Source organism: Copadichromis virginalis, linkage group LG16, assembly GCF_057382275.1.
Source record: "Copadichromis virginalis isolate Kocher_CV1m ecotype Utaka linkage group LG16, C_Virginalis_male_GT1.1, whole genome shotgun sequence".
Classification (NCBI taxonomy): domain Eukaryota; kingdom Metazoa; phylum Chordata; class Actinopteri; order Cichliformes; family Cichlidae; genus Copadichromis; species Copadichromis virginalis.
The window spans coordinates 9725635-9746408 of record NC_140633.1 but is presented as its reverse complement, the minus strand read 5'-3'; the positions used below and the strand labels follow the sequence as shown (position 1 = coordinate 9746408).

General features: G+C 38.6%; 1 protein-coding gene across 16 annotated transcripts in view; it reads right to left on the bottom strand.

Annotated features, from left to right (window-relative positions):
* neb (nebulin) overlaps positions 1-19924 on the bottom strand; it is a 61133-nt gene extending 41209 nt beyond the window's left edge. For 13 of the 16 annotated variants that reach the window (XM_085435195.1, XM_085435208.1, XM_085435198.1 and 10 more), the window contains exons 1-45: positions 19836-19922; positions 18985-19085; positions 18589-18684; positions 15816-15860; positions 15022-15129; positions 14772-14879; positions 14550-14654; positions 14350-14454; positions 14092-14196; positions 11349-11453; positions 10595-10699; positions 10396-10503; positions 9828-9944; positions 9389-9490; positions 9197-9304; positions 9002-9106; positions 8786-8884; positions 8168-8272; positions 7954-8061; positions 7746-7859; positions 7452-7649; positions 7190-7297; positions 6979-7077; positions 6743-6847; positions 6464-6571; positions 6061-6372; positions 5738-5944; positions 5534-5638; positions 5330-5437; positions 4932-5243; positions 4595-4801; positions 4410-4514; positions 4179-4286; positions 3775-4086; positions 3446-3652; positions 3238-3342; positions 2969-3076; positions 2564-2875; positions 2265-2471; positions 2053-2157; positions 1847-1954; positions 1442-1753; positions 1155-1361; positions 329-433; positions 89-196 (exon numbers count right to left, since the gene is read on the bottom strand). In XM_085435195.1, the coding sequence (XP_085291321.1) occupies positions 89-196; positions 329-433; positions 1155-1361; positions 1442-1753; positions 1847-1954; positions 2053-2157; positions 2265-2471; positions 2564-2875; positions 2969-3076; positions 3238-3342; positions 3446-3652; positions 3775-4086; positions 4179-4286; positions 4410-4514; positions 4595-4801; positions 4932-5243; positions 5330-5437; positions 5534-5638; positions 5738-5944; positions 6061-6372; positions 6464-6571; positions 6743-6847; positions 6979-7077; positions 7190-7297; positions 7452-7649; positions 7746-7859; positions 7954-8061; positions 8168-8272; positions 8786-8884; positions 9002-9106; positions 9197-9304; positions 9389-9490; positions 9828-9944; positions 10396-10503; positions 10595-10699; positions 11349-11453; positions 14092-14196; positions 14350-14454; positions 14550-14654; positions 14772-14879; positions 15022-15129; positions 15816-15860; positions 18589-18663 (6105 nt within the window). In that variant the 5' untranslated portion in view covers positions 18664-18684; positions 18985-19085; positions 19836-19922. Of the gene's footprint in view, positions 1-88; positions 197-328; positions 434-1154; positions 1362-1441; positions 1754-1846; positions 1955-2052; positions 2158-2264; positions 2472-2563; positions 2876-2968; positions 3077-3237; positions 3343-3445; positions 3653-3774; positions 4087-4178; positions 4287-4409; positions 4515-4594; positions 4802-4931; positions 5244-5329; positions 5438-5533; positions 5639-5737; positions 5945-6060; positions 6373-6463; positions 6572-6742; positions 6848-6978; positions 7078-7189; positions 7298-7451; positions 7650-7745; positions 7860-7953; positions 8062-8167; positions 8273-8785; positions 8885-9001; positions 9107-9196; positions 9305-9388; positions 9491-9827; positions 9945-10395; positions 10504-10594; positions 10700-11348; positions 11454-14091; positions 14197-14349; positions 14455-14549; positions 14655-14771; positions 14880-15021; positions 15130-15815; positions 15861-18588; positions 18685-18984; positions 19086-19835 lie in introns of all 16 variants that reach the window. The other 3 variants (XM_085435210.1, XM_085435209.1, XM_085435196.1) reach the window with 3 other exon arrangements.
* Positions 19925-20774: the final 850 nt, after the last annotated feature.

Here is a 20774-nt window from a genome sequence, read left to right as displayed (position 1 = left end):
ATAGTGTGACGTTTAGTCACCAAACAGCATATTAGAATAAATGTTCACATAAAGCAATACAGCAAAGAGAATATAAACTGACACTTACATCACTAGCAATTGTAGTGGAAGCTTTAGCAGCTTGGACGGCAATGGCATCGCTACGAAGATTATGGCCCTTCTTCTTGGATAGTTCATGATCCAACTTGTACAGTTTCTATAGCAAGAAATAATGTCAACAAGGAAACCATGTCTACCTTCAAATGGACATGCTAATAGTATTAGTGTAATTGTTTCCCTAACTGTCATCCATATCATTACAGACAGGAAACTGCATATTATACGATACCTCACTGTAGTTCTTCCTGTTTTCCCGTGCCAGAACAATGTCCATTGCATCAGGCATGACATGGACTGAAGTCTTGTCTTTTTCCCAGGCTTTGATGTAGGATTGCTAAAGAAGCAAAATGTAATTATCAGCTTCACATAAAGTAAAGAGAAAGTACTTTTCAGTTATATTCATGACCAGTGTTGGGAAGGTTACTTTTAAAATGTAACTACAGATTACAGATTACATGCCCCAAAATGTATTTTGTAATGTATTCCGTTACGTTACTCAATGAGAGTAAAGTATTCTGATTACTTTGGATTACTTAATATATTATCATGCTTTTTACAACTACATGAATGAACTATTGCTGTGTTACTATTACTGAAGGTTACTCGCCATACCAATACCAACTAGATTTTTAAATCTTGATATAAAATGAGTAACAGTAGGTGGACATTAGGTAAGGCTGCACTTATTGCAGCGATCTTGTATAGAAAACTGTTCCGCGCATATATAAAACAGGTCCGCGGCTCCGAACTGTAGTAAATGGTAACATGTGCCGCGAGATTGAGACACGGGCATTAGAGGCTCTTAATGCGTGTTTTGTTTGGGTTTCCACCAGCGTGGAATTACCAGAAATATAGAGTTCATAGTCTTATGAAACAGGAAAAGACTGCCGTGTAATCCATTCATTTCAACAAAGTAACTGTATTCTGAATACCACCTTTTTAAACGGTAACTGTAACAGAATACAGTTACTCATATTTTGTATTTTAAATACGTAACGGCGGTACATGTATTCGGTTACTCCCCAACACTGTTCATGACAGATTCTCTTCTGTACCTTATCCATAATCTGGTTGTTGGTAGTGGCCAGTGTCAAGTCCATAGAGTGCATATCTTTGGTGAATTTGAAGTTGGTAGGAGGCTGACGATACAGTTTCTCATTGAGGGCCTTCCCTGCTGATTTTACTTTCTCAACATCCAGCGATCCAATAGGGACCCATCCTATTCCTTTGATGTAGTGCTCATACTCACTCTTGTACTGGTTCTGCGGGGAATACACAAATGTTTATTTCACAGTGGTAGCAATTGTGTAAAATTGTTATCTGTTCAAACTTTTACACATACATCACTGGCAATAAACTGCATGTTACGAGCAAGTTCCAGGTTCATGGCATCAGGCAGGAGAGCATTAGTGTGCTGAATGTGTCTGTATCCAGCCATAGTCTGAGCAGCAGAAGCCTGCTTGGCATGGACCACACTGAGCATGTCCACTGGGGAGTGATACTTCAGCTTGGCCTTGTGGTAGTCCTTCTTGTAGTTCTTGTCACTCTGCATCTTTGCCAACTCCATGTAGTGAACCAGCAGAGGATCGTCCTGGAGGCTGCGGAAGCCAACATGGTGGCCTCTCGCCTTCTCATAAGCCAATTTGTACTTGTACTGTAATAATAAATACACACTTGGTCAGCATGTGTGATGGGCTGTAGGAAATAAACCCCTTGACTTGCTACATTTACTTTATTTTCTACTTACGTTGCTGGCAATGGTGGTGCCAGCCTTGGCAGCCAGAATGGGGATAGCATCTGCTTTGAGGTTGTAGCCTTTATTAGCCATCTCCACAACACCAGCTTTGTAAAGTTTCTGAAATTACATATGACTAAGGTAAGTGATTTGCATTATTAACAGCCTAATAAATAACAAGACTCAGCAGGTTTATTAATTTGACGGATTCCCCTTACATTGCTCATATTGAGGGCATTAGCCTTTGCAAGGAGAATCTCAGGAGCATCTGGCATAATATGAACAGTCAGTTTGTCCTTTTCCCATGCAGCAGTGTATGCTTTCTGCAAGAAAAAATCATTAGAAAAATCAAATATTAGTGTCAGTTCTGAACAATGTTTTTGACAATATTGTGTGGCTTTGTTCTCCAATTAAAGTTAAAAGATTTCACCTTGTTCATGATCTGATTGTTGGCAGTAGCCAGAGTCAAGTCCATGGAGTCCATCAGCTTGCTGTACTTGAGGTTGGATGGATGAGTGCGGTATTTCTTTTCACTAAGAATTTGACCGCCAACTTTAGCAGTCTCAACTGAAAGTGATCCAATAGGGACCCATCCTATTCCTTTGATGCAGTGCTCATACTCACTCTTGTACTGGTTCTGAGGGGAATACACAATTGTTTTTTCACAGCTATGCACAATAAGGGCAGTAACTGTGTAAAATTGTTATCTATTCAAATTGTTATACATACATCACTGGCAATAAACTGCATGTTACGAGCAAGTTCCAGGTTTATGGCATCAGGCAGGAGAGCATTAGTGTGCTGAATGTGTCTGTATCCAGCCATAGTCTGAGCAGCAGAAGCCTGCTTGGCATGGACCACACTGAGCATGTCCACTGGGGTGTGATACTTCAGCTTGGCCTTGTGGTAGTCCTTCTTGTAGTTCTTGTCACTCTGCATCTTTGCCACTTGCATGTAGTGAACCAGCAGAGGATCATCCTGGAGGCTGCGGAAGCCAACATGGTGACCTCTCGCCTTCTCATAAGCCAATTTGTACTTGTACTGTAACAATAAATGTGCACTTGGTCAGCATCTGTAATGGGCTGTAGGAAATAAACTTCTTAACTTGCTAGATTTGCTTTATTGTCTACTTACGTTGCTGGCAATGGTGGTGCCAGCCTTGGCAGCCAGAATGGGGATAGCATCTGCTTTGAGGTTGTAGCCTTTATTAGCCATCTCCACAACACCAGCTTTGTAAAGTTTCTGTGAAAACATATACAATGACAGAAAGGTCACGCTACAGTTAAGGATCATACATATATTATATAGCCATGGCTTACAGCATAATGGTTAGATAAGATATAGATGTTAAATCATATAAATAATTGAATAAATAATAATAAATATAATTTGTAATGCCTTACATTGCTCATGTTCAGAGCATTAGCCTTCGCCAGCAGAATCTCAGGAGCGTCTGGCATGACATGGGTGGTCACTTTGTCCTTCTCCCAGGCTGCGGTGTATGCTTTCTGTAGGTCAAGAAATCAGTGAAAGGGGTCAATCACAATTTTTATCACAAACAAGACTATCTCTATTTTGAGACCCTATACAACACATCTTAAAATACTGCACCTTGTTCATGATCTGGTTGTTGGCACTAGCCAAAGCCAAGTCCATGGAGTCCATCAGTTTGCTAAACTTGAAATTTGATGGATGAGTGCGGTACTTATTTTCACTCTGAATCTGACCGCCAACCTTGGCAGTTTCAACAGTAAGCGAGCCAATAGGGACCCATCCAGTGCCTTTGACAAAGTTATTCCAGTCAGATTTGTAATCATTCTGGAAAAAAAAGTCATGACGCAAATTAGTTCCAAAGTAAAGATAAATGATCTTTTGTAGTTCAAATCTGGTTTTTATTATTTTTTTAAAATGGCATACATATGACTATCTTTGCTACTTACATCACTTGACTGGAGGTTCATGGTTCGACACAGCCGCAGGTGCATGTTGTCAGGGAGAAGCAAGTAGCTGTGAGGGATCTTCTTGTATCCAGCCATTGTCTGAACAGCAGAAGCCTGCTTGGCATGAGCCACACTGAGCATGTCCACTGGGGTATGATACTTCAGCTTGGCCTTGTGGTAGTCCTTCTTGTAGTTCTTGTCACTCTGCATTCTGGCCACCTCCATGTAGTGAACCAGCAGAGGATCGTCCTGGAGGCTGCGGAAGCCAACATGGTGACCTCTCGCCTTCTCATAAGCCTTTTTGTACTGGACCTAAAGAAAAAAAAAAAGAAAAAGTGATGTGTTGATTCTTTCTTTTTTACAGTTAAATTTAGTTAAATTTATTACATGCATTTATTACATACATTGCTGGCAATATGCCTGCCGTGCTTGGCATGCAGGATGGGAATAGCATCAGGCTTCATGTCATATCCCTTGGCAATGTCTTCCACCCACTTGTGCCTGTAATGACTCTGCAAATAAACAGCAAAGTGTTACAACAACTTTTTGCACAACTATGCTCATATACACCTTGAACCTCAGGAAATTGCTATTGCTTCAACTTGCATATTCAGTTAAATAATTTGTGCTCTAACCTCGCTAATAGTCTGGGCATTAAACTTAGCCTGGAGAAACTCGGGGCAGTCAGATGGCAGATGGTAGGTGTGCATGAACTTCTCTCCAGAAGCTTTGTATGTAGTCTAGTCAGAAAAAAGAAACAACAGTGAATGTTTAAAGAATCTCTACATAAGTATCTTCTGTTAAGAAAAGGGATTCTTACGATGTCCATCTGTTTAGTGTTGGCCATAGCCAGAGTCATGTTCATGGCATCGGTCTTGCTTGTATATTTGAAATTACTGGGGTGCTGGCGGTAATTTCTTTCATCCAGTGCAGCTTTAGCGGTTTTGGCTTTTTCAACATCCAGAGAACCAATAGGGACCCATCCTATACCTTTAGAGTAGCTGTTGTAATCTGACTTGTAGACATTCTGTGGGTATTTAGAGAAAATCTAAATTAATCAAAGGTCATAATCAAATATATACATATATGTAATGCTATATATGTTGTTCCAGGATGAGACCAATATATAAAGATAATAAGATGAAAAGAATACACACGTCACTCTGAATCTCCATCATGTTGCGACACAGCCGCAGGTGCATGTTGTCAGGAAGAAGCAAGAAGCTGTGGGGGATCTTCTTGTATCCAGCCATTGTCTGAACAGCAGAAGCCTGCTTGGCATGAGCCACACTGAGCATATCCACTGGGGTGTGATACTTCAGCTTGGCCTTGTGGTAGTCCTTCTTGTAGTTCTTGTCACTCTGCATCTTTGCCACTTGCATATAGTGAACCAGCAGAGGATCATCCTGGAGGCTGCGGAAGCCAACGTGGTGGCCCTTTTCTTTCTCATAGGCCAGCTTATACTTGTACTGTATTAAATAAAATGCAATATAAGTAATATTATTAAATGTATTAACATTTAAAAATTATTATGAAAAGCATAATTCCAGCTTACATTGCTGGCAATGTTTCTTGAAGTTTTGGCTGCTACGATGGGAATGGAATCCTCTTTCATGTGATGTCCTTTGAGCAGATCTTGGCGGTGAGAATAAGTGTAATAATTCTAAACAAAAAGATAATCAGCGATATTGTTACAAAAACATTCACAATTAAATTTCTTTGTATGTTTCATATGTGCTTAAATCAATCTGCAGCTAACCTGGCTGATGTTGGCAGCATTGTATCTAGCTTGCAGAAATTGGGGGGCATCAGGAGGGAGATTGTAAGTGTGCATGAACTTCTCTCCGCTGGCTTTGTACTCTTTCTGTGTAATTACAGTGAAGGCAAGAATTTATTTCTTCTCTGAAAAGGACTAAATTTTAGATATGTAGCATAAGTCATTATTTTGTTTTGTCCTTCTCACCACATTCATGATCTTAGCATTGGTCTTAGCCAGCTCCATGCTCATGGAGTCAGTAGCACTGGTGAACTTGATGGTTTGAGGGTGCTGTCTGTACTTTTTCTCATTCAGAGCTGCTGCTGCCGTTTTGGCTTTTTCAACCTCCAGAGAACCAATTGGAACCCAGCCAATACCCTTGACCGAGGTCTCATAATCCATCTTGTAGTTGTGCTGAGAAATAGAAAAAAACCCAGAAAACAAGAAACTATTGTCAGACCAAATACCATTTTTAGAGAGTCCATACGGTTTATATTGCTATTAAGTCACAAGCATTGTTAATAACATACATCGCTGGAATTGTAGTTCATGGTGCGAGCAAGTTGCAGACCCATAGCATCAGGGAGAAGAAAGTATTTATGGTGGTGCTGCTTGTAGCCAATGTAGGTCTGCACTGCTGAAGCATGTTTAGCCTGAACCACACTGAGCATGTCCACTGGGGTGTGATACTTCAGCTTGGCCTTGTGGTAGTCCTTCTTGTAGTTCTTGTCACTCTGCATTCTGGCCACCTCCATGTAGTGAACCAGCAGAGGATCGTCCTGGAGGCTGCGGAAGCCAACATGGTGGCCTCTCGCCTTCTCATAAGCCTTTTTGTACTGGACCTAGGAGTTAAAGCACATGGAGCTTCTCTAGTTTTTTATATGTAACAATTATTTAAAAAGTGCAGCAAATTTGGTCTTTCAGAAAACTTACATCACTGGCAGCATGTCTGGCAGCTTTGGCAGCAACAATAGGGATGGCATCAGGCTTCAGGTCATAACCCTTAGCAATCAGCTCCTGCCAAGCAAACTTGTAGTAATTCTGAAATCACATAAAACATATAAACAATGTTTAAGGCATGTATCCATTATAGCTTTACGCAAACATGAACAGATGCACACACATACTGTGGCGATATACAGTTATATAAGTTTTAAAAGTGAGTTGAAAAAATATTTTATTTATTTTGCTTTTTTTATGTGCATTCGTCACCTTGCTGATGTTGTAGGCATTGCACTTGGCCTGAAGGAACTCTGGGACATCCGGGGGCAGAGAGTACTTCTGATGGATCTCCTCTAGACCTCGCTTGTAGAACAGCTATAAAAGAATAAATGTAACAGAGCAGAAATTAAAAGAAAGTAAGAGCAAACAAGAATCTTCCTAAAAGGGATCTTGGAAAAATGCAGAAGGAATTCGTTCTCCAGTATGAACAGTGACACTTGACTCACATCGCTCCTCTGAAGCTGGTTGACTTTGGCCTGCATCATGATGGGGTGGTCGTCGATAGATGTGAATGGGATCTTGTCTGGGTGTGTTCTGTATTTTTTCTGAAGGAAAAGAGTAAATAAATATTATTATTTTAATGACCTATCAGCTCTGAAATATGCATTTTGTTATTACCATGAGAGCAGATGTAAAGAAGCCATGTTGCACACATACCTCATTGAGGATCTCTGCAGCTTTCTTAGCCTTTTCCACTTCCAATGAGCCATATGGGACCCATGGAGTACCTTTGGTGTAGCTGTTGTAGTCAGCCTTATACTCATTCTTTGGTGCAGAGAAACACACAAAACCAAAACAAATGTTGATGAATATTTAAGCCCACAATAGCACATCAGGACATGTTTTCATATTATGATGAAAAAAGCAGAACTTTAGCAAAACTGAGCAGTTGGAGTCTCTAAAGTCTGTTTGGACTTACATCACTCTGGATAACGTTGGCTTTCTTGGCCAGATCCAGCAGGACGCTGTCAGGTGGAAGGAAATAGTTGGTGCTGATGCTCCTGTAACCAGCCATGCTGGAAATTGCCTGGGATTTCTTAGCCAAGGTGACTGACAACATATCCAGTGGTGTATGATACTTGGTCTTTACTTTTTCATAGTCTTTTTTGTATTCACGCTGTGAAGATATAAACAAGAGATTACTCAGTTGCCCTTCTTTTTAACCCCCATAAATTAATATTTATTAAAAATATGACATCAACTAATAACTTACATCACTCTGGATTTTGGCCAGATGGACAGAGTGCAGCATCTTCGGATCGTCGTTAATACTGAGGGCTCCAACCATCTTTCCCTTGTTCTTCTCATACTCCTTTTTATATTTAACCTAGTAATGAACAGAATTTATCATGGATTAGAATACATAACAGGTACTGCAGGTAATTTATCTGTTGAAGCAGTTGTTGAAGTAGGATACTTACATCACTGATGGCGTTTGTGTGAGCACGGGCAGCAAGGATTGAGATGGTATCCCCTTTGATCTCAAACTTTTTCGCTTTGGTTTTCTCCCAATCATACTTATAGCAGTTCTGCAAGAAGAAAGTGTGCCATTCAGGAAATTGAAATCGACAGTATGAGAAATCAAAGCTGATACGAGTTAAATTTTAGAGATATGCAAATATCACAGTTACTTACATCACTGAGGTTAAAAGCGTTAACTCTGGACTGAATGAAGAAGGGGTAGTCTGGGGGTAGACTGTTCTTCATTTTTATTTCCTCGTACTTTGCCTTGTAGTTTAACTGCAGAAGAACAAAATGGTAATATTATTGTGTCAGTACTGCTCAGGGTATATTTTCTGATAAGCTGTTATTTGACTTTCTGTCACTGGAGGGCAGTAGTGTGCTATCAGGGCTCAGAGATGGTGACAGTTGCTTTCTCCACCTCCCCAACCCCTGTCTGATCACAGGGTTTATTCTGGGCCAACTGAATGCTTGTTTCTATTTATACTACAGAGAAATGGCTCTCCAGTTTCCATGGCGCCCATAGAAAGACAGCTGGGCTTCATAGATGATTGAGCAAATTTAAAGGTGATCTGCATATCTAGGAGAATTGGATTGACACAAGCTGGTGATTGCAAGAATTCCAGGCCATAAATGGACACCGAGAAAACAAAATAGTCACATTAATGTTACTATTATATGCAGGTATCACCTAAATGTTCAGTGCGTGTTTGTTAGCTTTACTGTACCAGTTTAAATTCTAGACTTTCCTACATTAGCACCAAGAGGAAGTGGTCCAAAAAAGGTACATACGTCACTTAGCTGTTTGGCGTTGATGGCGGCTTGAACTTGAACTGGTGAATCCACCACTTGTGTAAATTTCACTGTGTCTGGATGTTGCCGGTAAACTTTCTGAAAACCAAAGGATCAAAACAAAAATAATAATTGTCCATATACATATAAGAAATCCAAAAAGAACCTGGATCCATTTTATTGCAAAGAACAGTTTTATAATCAGCGACTACTCACATCGTTGCATTGATGAAGTTTCTTCCCAGCTTCGTATTCAGGCGTAAGTGTTTGAGGAAAGAAGCATCTAGTTTTAATGTCTTCATAATCAGATTTATATAGTTGCTGTGAAATACAAAAAGTAAATATTGTGTTATGAGGAAAGGCTTGATGAGGAATATATTAATACATGCTCAAATTTTTTAATGCACAAACCTCATTTTTCATTTCCTCGACTTTCTGGCAGTGAAGCATATAAAGGTCCTCATAGCTTCCAATGTAGTGGCCCTTCACCTCATTTTCATACTTATTTTTGTAATGTGCCTAAAAGAAAATCAAAACGTGTGTTAAAAGAGAAACATAAGTGGTTCATATTCAAAGAAATTTTAACTCAACGAGCTCTCTTACATCAGAGAACTGCTTAAGTACTGAGTCCATCTGAAACTTGGGCGTGTCACAGTAGTTGATGCTGAAACCCCTGGATTTCTCATAGCTAGCCTTATATACTTTCTGGAAAGGAAATGGCAAAAACAAAACAAAGTCAAACAACGATAAAAAAAATATATGAGCAGCTACATACATACTTGTGGTACAGGAAAAACTACAGGAGAGTAATTGCAAACAACAAGCAAACACTATGTATTTCACTTCCACTTATCCAATTCAGGGTCGTGGGGAGGGGCTGGACTCTATCCCAACAATAACAGGGCAATTGGCCCGGTAATTTAAGCAATAATTAAACAACCGCCTAAGATTTTATAATTTAGTTTTCCTGAAAAGGCAAAAGGTCTATCTTTTGTCACAGAAGAAAAATAAACTTTCTGCACAGGGCTTTTTAAACACCTACATCACTGAGGATAGTGCCAGCATATCTGAGCTGCCTCAATAGAGGATTCTCTGTGGCGGGGAGCGTGTTGTAGTCAGACTGTGCTTTTTTCTTCTCATACTCCTTCTTGTATTGGACCTAAAGACAGAAACAGATCACTGTGAGTAAAAAAAGAGAGGAAAGTGTGATAATGAGGTGTGTTCACATGGTTCAAAATGATGGCACAGTTGGTTGGCCAGCTAAGAAGTGTGTCTTTCGCATTTCTTGAAAACGATGCATGTTTCCCCTGTGTGTGAACGTGTGGGTGGCTATGAGGTGCAGAGCAACTGAAAAGCTTTGTCACACAGACTCGCATTTTATTCCTGCGTGCTAGTAAAGTAATGTGCATGGTGACAGTAAACCAAATGTGGATCTCTCAGTCATGCAGTGTGGGCACAATACAGTGTATCCCTGCGTCAGAGTGGACTGAGTCTCTTGACTCACACACTGCTCTGAGACATGGGTCAACTCTCTGTCGTGTCTTCCGCATGAGATCGGGCCTATAAAAATACTGTGTTACCTTTGTGTTTGTGCGTGTTTTCGCGCTTACCTCACTAGCAGCAATACGAGCCTTCTTGTTTGCATCATAAGTGGGTGTTTCTGTTTGCATGAAATAAATTTGGTCTTTTGTATTCTCATAATGTTGCGTGTATCTTCTCTGAAAGGAAAACACACAACAGTTATGTACAGAAAAAGGACAAAGAAAAGCAGAAATCTGAAATCCTTTCCTTTAAATAGTGAATTCTTACGTCGCTGAGGTTCTCCATTGCCACCCTGGCAGTCGCCACGTCGAAGTAAGGAGTCTCACACCACTGACCCTTTACATTTTTATTGTAATCTTCCTTGTACTTAAGCTGTGAGGAAAAGATGGCAATTAACATAAGAAGGTTTTTTTTTTATTAAAGGACAAATGAATAAATCTCATATGTTTATATAAACACATTAGGAATGATTGGAATTCCTGTCATTGTTAGCCTCTCCCACCCAGCTTAGTGTTGCTACTAATATCAGAGAGCAGGTGGACTGATCCCTTTCTCAGGGTTGGTTGGTGTCTGGGGCTCCTGCTTCAGTGCTTACACTGTGCAAGGCCCAGTTTTCTGACTCTAAAATAAGCAAAGATATTTATTACTCCCATGTCTAGTTAGGGGATGAACACTGTTAATCCTAGAAAAGTTGATGAGTCTAGCGAAAACAGATGCACTATACAGATAGATGGATAGACTATACAATGGATTAAATAATTGTGTACTGGTCTCATATTGAATTTATGGTATTTTGGATTTTGATCTAAACTAAAACTGCACTGCCCCAATCACTGCTCACTGTCTGTAGTGCATACTCCTCTACTCTTATTAACTGAAAGCACTGAACATTGCTTTCAGTAAGAGTTTGTGGACTTAAATATCTGATCTATGTATATTTATAGCTTAATGACAAGAAAAATTCATCAGTATATCTACCTCAGTGATATTGGTTTTTGTTTGATTTAAAATTGTTACTTACATCACTGCGCTGTTGGGACACTCTCTTGGCCAGCTCCAATTCAGGAGGATCAGGCAAGGAAGTATACTTAGCCTTGCGCTCATGGTGGCCCTTCTTATAGTGAACCTGTCAATCACAACAGGAGTTAACATTTACTAAGACGCTCAATTCGTCAACATCAATACCTGACTTTCATGCACAGTTTGCCTCTACCTAAATAGACTGGTAATTTCCATGCATCGGGAAAAAAGTTTAACAACACAGAACCCAAGAGGAAGGAGACGTACAGATAACAGCTGTAATAAGAGCTTGACCTGATATAGCACCATGCACGATATATAATTTTCAATATTAGGTATTTACCGATATAATCAAATTAAAACATTAAGAGATGGAGGAAACACCCTCCAACGATATTACGAGTTTTGAGTCTTTTCTATCTTATCACCAGAGGGCGCTCTGCAACTTCCTTGTTAGCAACGTGTTTGGAACAGCACAATCACACCAACCAGCTGATCTGAGCAGAGCGTAAGGTTTTGTTACGCGACTTGTCATGGCACTAAAATATTATTATCTTTAAACTGCAGTCACATATTATCTTAATAACAACTCATATGTAACAACACACAACGAATGTTGGAGAAAATTTTTTCCTGTGTCTGAAAGAAAAAAATACTGGCCGATTCTTAAATCTTGGTCATCACCAAGTATCATCGTCACTGATAGAGGATAAGGTCAAAAAGTATCAGATCGATACTTTGTGATCCTATCTGTACGGAAGAGGATTAGTACGGAAGAGGATTAGGGCAACCGGGGGGGGGGGGGGGAGCGGGCATGTCTTTTTTTCTTCTTTTCTAGAATTCTGAGATTAAAGTCAGCATTCTGTGAAAAAAGTCAGAATTCTAAGAAGAAAAGTGAGAATGCTGACTTTAATCTCAGAATTCTGTGAAAAAAGTCAGAATTCTGAGAAAAAAAGTCAAAATTCTGAGAAAAAAGTCAGAATTCTGAGGGGAAAAAAACAGAATTCTGACTAATCTCAGAATTCTAAGAAAAAAGTCAGAATTCTAAGAAAAAATGATTCTGTGAAAAAAGTCAGAATTCTAAGAAAAAAAGTCAGAATTCTGAGAAAAAAAGTCAAGATTCTGAGAAAAAAAGTCAGAATTCTGAGGGGGAAAAACAGAATTCTGACTAATCTCAGAATTCTAAGAAAAAAGTCAGAATTCTGAGATTAAAGTCAGAATTCTAAGAGAGGGGGGGGGGAGCGGGCATGTCTTTTTTTCTTCTTTTCTAGAATTCTGAGATTAAAGTTGGAATTCTGAGAAAAAACTCAGAATTCTGAGATTAAAGTCAGAATTCTAAGAGAGGGGGGGGGAGCGGGCATGTCTTTTTTTCTTCTTTTCTAGAATTCTGAGATTAAAGTTGGAATTCTGAGAAAAAACTCAGAATTCTGAGATTAAAGTCAGAATTCTAAGAGAAAAGTCAGAATTCTGTGAAAAAAGTCAGAATTCTAAGAAGAAAAGTGAGAATGCTGACTTTAATCTCAGAATTCTGTGAAAAAAGTCAGAATTCTAAGAAAAAAAGTCAGAATTCTGAGAAAAAAAGTCAAAATTCTGAGAAAAAAGTCAGAATTCTGAGGGGAAAAAAACAGAATTCTGACTAATCTCAGAATTCTAAGAAAAAAGTCAGAATTCTAAGAAAAAATGATTCTGTGAAAAAAGTCAGAATTCTAAGAAAAAAAGTCAGAATTCTGAGAAAAAAAGTCAAGATTCTGAGAAAAAAAGTCAGAATTCTGAGGGGGAAAAACAGAATTCTGACTAATCTCAGAATTCTAAGAAAAAAGTCAGAATTCTAAGAAAAAATAATTCTGTGAAAAAAGTCAGAATTCTGACTAATCTCAGAATTCTGACTTTAATCTCAGAATTCCAAGAAAAAAGTCAGAATTCCGAGAAAAAAGTCAGAATTCTGCAAAAAAAAATCAGAATTCTGACTAATCTCAGAATTCTAAGAAAAAAGTCAGAATTCTAAGAAAAAAGTCAGAATTCTAAGAAAAAAAAATTCTGAGAAAAAAGTTAGAATTCCAAGAAAAAAGTCAAAATTCTGAGAAAATATTCAGAATTCTGAGAAAAAAAGTCAGAATTCTGAGGTTAATCTCAGAATTCTGACATTTTCCTCAGAATTCTGGAAAAGAAAAAAAAAAATAATGTGCCCACTTTTTTTCCCCAGTGACCCTAGTCCTCTTCTGTATATCTCATATCAGTTGGGCTCTAATTGTAAATTGTCCTAAATGTAAGTTAAACTGTGATGTATGACACATCCGAGTCAGCACAAACAAGTGGACACTGAGAGGAACATTTCAACATCTTTACACACACCATACGTGTTTTGTAATTAACAGTGTGGTAATTGTCAATTGTCTTGTAACACTACAAGAAATAACACTAGTAACTGTCTAAAATAGAAAGCTCTAGGTGGTGTAATTCTATGTTATAATTTGCGTAATTTTATTTGTCTGTATAAAATGTTTTTGTTCTTTCAAAAAGCAATTTAATGATGCAGAGATAGTTAAAATGTATAGATTTGAAGAATTAACAACTTATAATATAGTATATATCATATTATAAGACATATCAAAACAGACACATTAAAGCAGAGGCTGGCTCAATACAGTGTTTTTTTTGTTTTTGTTTTTTGCAGATATAATAACCACAAACACACATTGAAAGTCTGAATAACACGACAGATATAGATAATAAATTTTACTTACATCACTAAGGACCTCCTGAGCCTTGGCCACCCTACGGAGCTCAGGACTGTCACTGTAGGGGTAGTACATGGTCTTATCTTCATCCCAGGCCTCAGTATAAAGTTTCTGAACAAGGTGTAACGTTATCACTTACTACGTGAATATAAAACATTTTAACAGATATTATAGAATTGTTAAATTATGCAATTATGTAATTTGGAATTTTTTTTTAAAACTTTGGACTTAAAAGTCAGCCCTTGAATGCTACACTGGACTTACTTTGCTGTAGTTAGCAGCATTCTTCACAGCCTGAACCAGCTCAGGAGCATCAGGAGGCAGCAGGTACCTGTCCTTGGTCTCATCCCACTTCTGTCTGTACAGAACCTATAAGAGATAACAACAGCATTTGTGTTATACAATCAGCATTAACGTCATATTTATTCATTCTCTTTGTATGTTGGGAGATTTGGGTAACTTACCTTGCTGATCAGCTCAGATACATGCTTGACGTGGGCAATCTCTCTTGCTTCACCGTCGTACAAGCTGGTTGTCCGAGCTTTGTTTCCCTCCATACGGTATTTAACCTGAAGATAATGCGTGTTATTTCAAATTATTCCTCAGTAAAGCAAGATCCAATCATATTTGAGACCAGAGGCATATTTTTATGTTTTATAGTGTATTCATCATATCTTAAAGAGTACCTCGCTAAGCTGCTCCTGGGCCTTCCTGATACGAATCATTTCAGGCGTATCAGTAACGATGGCAGGAGGTGTCCCTTTGGACATTTCATAAGCCTGGCGATACTTATTCTGTCAGGGACAACGGTCATAAAATTTAAGTAAGTAATTAATGTCATACAAAGCAGGAAAACAACCAACAAGTAAAAGCAAGTAAAAAGTCAAATAAATGTGTATATATACATGCAAATAAAAACTCAAACTTGTTTCTTACGTGGCTGAACTGCTCCAGCATCTTCTGGCTATGGGCCAGGTATGGAGTCATGAACTTGGAAGTATCCACCTTGACCTTCTTCCTTACTTTCCTGGTGGGCAAGCCAGACTGGGAGAGGACAGAAGAATACAATTAAAGACCAAACTAACACATGGATCTCGTTTTATTGATTACGGTAGGGGGAATTGCCAGGAAGGAAAACGACAGGGAAAGCAAAAGGACTGGTGATACTTTCAAAAAGCAAACTTCTAGATATTTAATTACACTTCAATGCAAATGTGTCGACTGGACAATGATCTGATATTTTCAATATGAAGCAGGATTCCCACTGCTCTAATTACTCACCTCGAGTTAGTGAAATTATTTAATCATCAATGATTTATTCTATTTGGACAATGGAGATTTTGTATACTAAGGTTACGCCTGCTGAAATGTAAATGAATGAAAGACAAACCCAAGGCAAGCACTTACACCTACATTTTAAATGACTTGAATGCAACACAACATTGAGCAGCACATATCCACAAAGGTTACACTACCATATTATATTTGTTGGCCAGCAAAGCTGCAGGAAACCAAATTACAAAAGCCATGTGTTGTCTTAGTAAAAATGCTGAATCTTAACATATTTAACTTATTATTTAGCTCTAAAAACCTGCCAAAGCCAAACAAGACAGCACATTATCTATACTCTATATACACATGCAGGAAAGAAGGGGGATGCACCATAAGCCATGGGAGACAAGGGTCTCCTGCCCTGCTTGAACCGTTGTGCCTGGGAGGAGGTGTTTTACCTGTAAGAACTGAGTCTTGTGCTCAGTGACAGTCGTCGTTGAAATCTGCTCAACATATTACAAATATAGGAAACACTCTGGTTTTTCAAAATTTCCAGGACAGATTATGGGAGAAACAGCAAAATATTTGTTTGGATTGAGGGTGATTTTTCCACAGCTCTGGCATTCATCAATTACTGCCACTGCCACTTTCAGCACTACGAGTAAGAAATCACTCTACACTGTATCGTGTTAGCAGCTGTTCTAGCAAATGCCCCCAGGCAGGCTAATAAGTAGAAACAGAGAAGGTTGTCATCGGGGATTTTTGGTGTAACCTACTTATCACCGGTCCACTCAAATAGAGTCACCTAAAGGAGGGGCAAAATTTCCAAAGGTGAAAATAGTATGGCTGCTGTCTAATTAAGCTTATTTTAAACAGAGGATAAAGAAGCATTAATATTCTATGTGAGCCCGAACAGCCTGAATCTTTGATCGTCTGACCAAGTCTAAAAACACTGCATACTCACATGACAACTGTTCTATTCTTATTTGTTATTTCATATACAAATGCTTTTGTTATCAGTTGCTACAGGATACAACAGTACACAAGCTGTTTGGACAGCTTTGTAATCTCCACGGCTGTTCACACATAGGTCTTATGGGTTTAAAGCACTGATTCAGCCAAACAACAAAACAAGAAAAAAACAAGAAAAAAGCCCCACAATTTAGCTCTAACAAAATCAATTCATACAGGATGTTTTTATTCTGTTAGCTCGGATTTTGAAATATCTCACCAAAGAGCGTTCTACCTTCAACTTAATATAATGCGGGGGTGCTGTATTTAGTTTCTGAGGCTTACATATAAATACACTAAATAAAAGAAAAGTCCCACTCACCTCAGTTAATTTAGAATTTAGAGGGTTTTCTTTTAACTTTTTGTAAAAATGCAAATGTGAATTTTTAAATGTAATTTCTAGTGACAACTTAGTCACTGACAGCCTCTCACATACATCCCCATCCAGGAATAGCACTTCTAATTTCTAACTTCCTTCTTCTTAGGATGAAGAGCGTTTACATAACATAAGGTTGAACATTAAGAGACAAGAGACCTTAAAATTTAGGTTAAATGAAAGAAAAGCCAGAGCTGAGAAATAACATCTCAATCGTTTTTATCAACATTCGTAAGCGGCTTCAGTATATGAATCTCTCAGACAGGAGAGAACCATAGGTGTAGATGAACCACTGTAACTAAGCATCCCTACAGTTCAATGCAAAAACACTCCTTGTCTGCAGGCCACATTCTTCCACGCATCCACCTCCCATAAGCGAATTTCTAGCACTGTGATATTAACCTGTTCCAGCCTATCAGGGGCTGATTTACAGCACAGTGGCCCGTCTAATTTTCTCCCCTCCCTTTCCTCCTTCCTCCACTCTCTGCCAACGTGCTCCAGAAGTCCATTTCTAAATTTGCCTGAATGCCAGATAGAGAACTGTACACTTTGCTCCTTAATGACCTGAGAATTGAAGTCATTTTTTTTCCCTTTTTAGCGTTTATTATTATTATGATATAGAAACAAGTAAGAAATTTGAAAAGAAATAACTTAAATAATGAGTTTTTCAATGTTTATGTATTATGTATTAAACTAATCATATGTTTTATGTCTGACCTGGACAGCACTATGTTTCTCCCCATTCTGTAAATTAAATACGAAGCCATCTTACATTTTATTGAAAACAATGCATCTTTTCTCCGCAGTACAGATGAAAGTTCTAGTGAAATCAGAGTGTATTGATTTTGAGCGTAATTATCTTTCCTACCTCCCAAACGATTTACATCTCTTCACAAAAGGTAGTAAATCTGTTTGAAACAGTTGATATGTTATATGGGAGTTAAATGATTTTTTAAAAAATGTTTGCTTGGTTTGGATATTCTGACAACCAAGAGCAGTCATTCAGACTCCCCTATAAGATATCAGCAATATTAAGTTTGAACAAATACCAGGCTAACTTTAATCCTAGTTCACCAGGAAATATGGGATTAAATGTTAGCCTTCTGCTTTCACTCTTCCATCAGACACTGTCACAGAGAATGTAAAGGGACAAAAGGGACTCTAAAAGCAGCAAAGCTGTGATGAAATCATGGGGGATGTGAGCACTCAATCTGGAGAAATATTTCACATGGGAAAATAGTAACTTCCAGAAACTGGCACACCCCCAAACTGCATGTAATCCAATCTTTGCGTGTCTATCATACACAGGAGGGACGCTATGGGGATTTAGGTGCAAATAGATCATTGCAATATATATTCCTCCTCAAGCAGTGTAGTGAAATCAAATGCTGGGATCTATGGAAAAAAGTCACTTTACATGTCAGACTTGTACGATTACATCTGCTTTACATGTGTTGCTGTCTGGCATATGTCAAAGGCTCAAGTAAAGGTATTTGCAATGCCAAAAGGACACAAATAAAATGCAACATTATATAATTAATAGAACTATTTTTCCATAATTGACTGTTAAGGGCAATCCAGGCCATCAGAAGGAGTCCATCTGAAACAGGATATACCAGCAGTCATGTATGTCTCCCTCCATGAACTGCTGACTGTAAGAGGTATCGTCACTAACCAAACTATTCATAGGGCCTTCCACTGGACTTGGAGATCCCACACTTAAATGTATTAAATGATATCACAGCTGAAGTTCTATTATCCAGATCAAAAGCCAAAATATAAAAAATGCAACAAGAGTACTTTAGGATTTAGTTACATGTGCAATTAAAAAGGGATCCACTTACCCTTTCCACAACCTCCTCCTCCTCCTCCTCCTCCTCCTCCTCATATTCTTCATATTCCTCTACAATTTCTGTCATTTTGAGACGATTTGAGAGATTCTACACAAAACACAGATCACATTTTCAGGTATGCGTTACTCTGAGGGAGTAATATATATATATACATATATATATAAATTAAAAAAAAACACCACAGTGTAGTGAAACATAAATGTTCTACGTGTTCTTTCAAAATAAAATCAAAAATTTTAAATGGGATATAATGGGACTTAGAGAAGATAGGACGGCTACACCAGGGATATTTCAACCCTCCTCTTTTTGTATATGTAATATTTATGTAAACATATATATAAACTATAACAGCAGCATATTGGCGTTTAAACAATGTCCTTGCCATACCAGCAAAGGTGTCTCGCAGTAATCTCTGACAGTAAGGAAGCTTCACTTTCCATCCAACAGGGCCTCAAACTGACAGTCCAACTCTGTGATTTGCCCAATTCCTAAACAAAACAATAACACAATGTGTAAAACACTTTACAACTTATTCAATGAATAATTAAACAGGGAGATCTGCAGAGTTTACTGTAATAGGTGAGACACTGACTAATTTTAATAGGCATCTGATTTTTGAATATGTGACTGCCACCCTTCCTCCCTTATGTGCTACAACACAGTTCAAAGGACTGTGCCTCCTGGCTGAAGGTTGGCGACAGCTGTCCAACAGCGCTCCAGCTATTTGACATGTAAGCTAATGCCACAGCCTGATTGGCTGACTCTGTTTAGCAAATGGAGATGCAATACCTTCTGAGGCTGCAGGTTAAATATAGGATTGCATACTAACTACCTTTTTTAGTACATGGATGCTCTCCCTTTGTATTAATATATCTATATTTTCTCTGCAAAAGAACTAAAGAAATCGCCAGAATCATAGAGGTAGAAGGATGAAAAAGCCAGAAAGCTTCAGAGACTATGGAAATAAAACAAAAAGATTCAGACTCCTGCTGAAATTTCAGATACATCCAAAAGATGGCCTTGTCTCAAGTGACTCGGAGAGTCTTGTAGTTCTGGATTGTTTGGTTACTCCTTCAATGTGTAAAAGATTGTTCACACTCCTTATTCCTCAGCAGGGTATGCTTGGATCCAGATGGCAGCCAAGGATGGAAAATATGGATCTCCAAGCAGATGGAAAGCCATGCAGGGTGCAGACAACATGGATATTTGTTGTTTTTTGTATCCTTTCCTTTGCTTACCGGTTATGTTAAAGTTTATTGGTCTCCCAAGCCACCAAAGCCTCCCCAGCTTCCCTCCAGAGAAACGCTGGGCGACAGCACACAGCTGCGGTTTCTACCCAGGTTATCATGTGGCTGACACAGCCAATCACAGAGAACTGCTCTCGAGTTTCAAAATCTAAATATACCTATCTGATCCTTTCAGAAAAGAGCACCTGTTGAGGGTAATGCATCAGCGGTACAGTTATGAGGAAGGCAGTGGGCACTGGCAGTGGGGTCTCAGGAACACAAAAGTAAAGCCAGACTGTGACAGTGCTACCCAGTGCGAATGGCTTTGTGACAGACGTAATGTTGACAAGCAGCAATTTTCTGTAAAAGATATGGAAGTATGTATGACCAAGGCGTGAGCCGGCGAGGAGAAGGCTAGCTTAAAGCAGAGCATGGTTCTCAGTGTCAGATCTGTTGAGGTCATCCATCAGCTGATCCTGAGCTGACTACATCCTGTTAAGAACCAAGTCAACATCAAGCTGAGGATACAAACCAAGAAATGAGCATATGCCTCCAAAAAGTACAAATTAAAAATGAATAGCTACTCGAAGGTGTTGCTACTACACCACCAATGCCCCTTGAATCAGAAATAAGCCTCTTAGAAATTAAAATGTCTAAGAAAGACTTGATTAATGTATTGAAATTATGACTGAGAACATCTAAATAATATATTTTTAAATGATTTTTTTGCATTGCAATCCTTTAAAATACATCTTTCCTGTTTTACTGCCATGAAAACAGCTTTAGGATTTTTAAATTCATTGTATTCCTCACTGTCACATGTTTTTGTGCACATCAAATGAAGACATTTTCAAAACATGAACAACCATAAAAGTGCAAAATATTGCAATTCCTATTGCTGAAAATACATTTTAAACCTTGTTTGGAAGTTTGAATTAATGCTTAAACTGT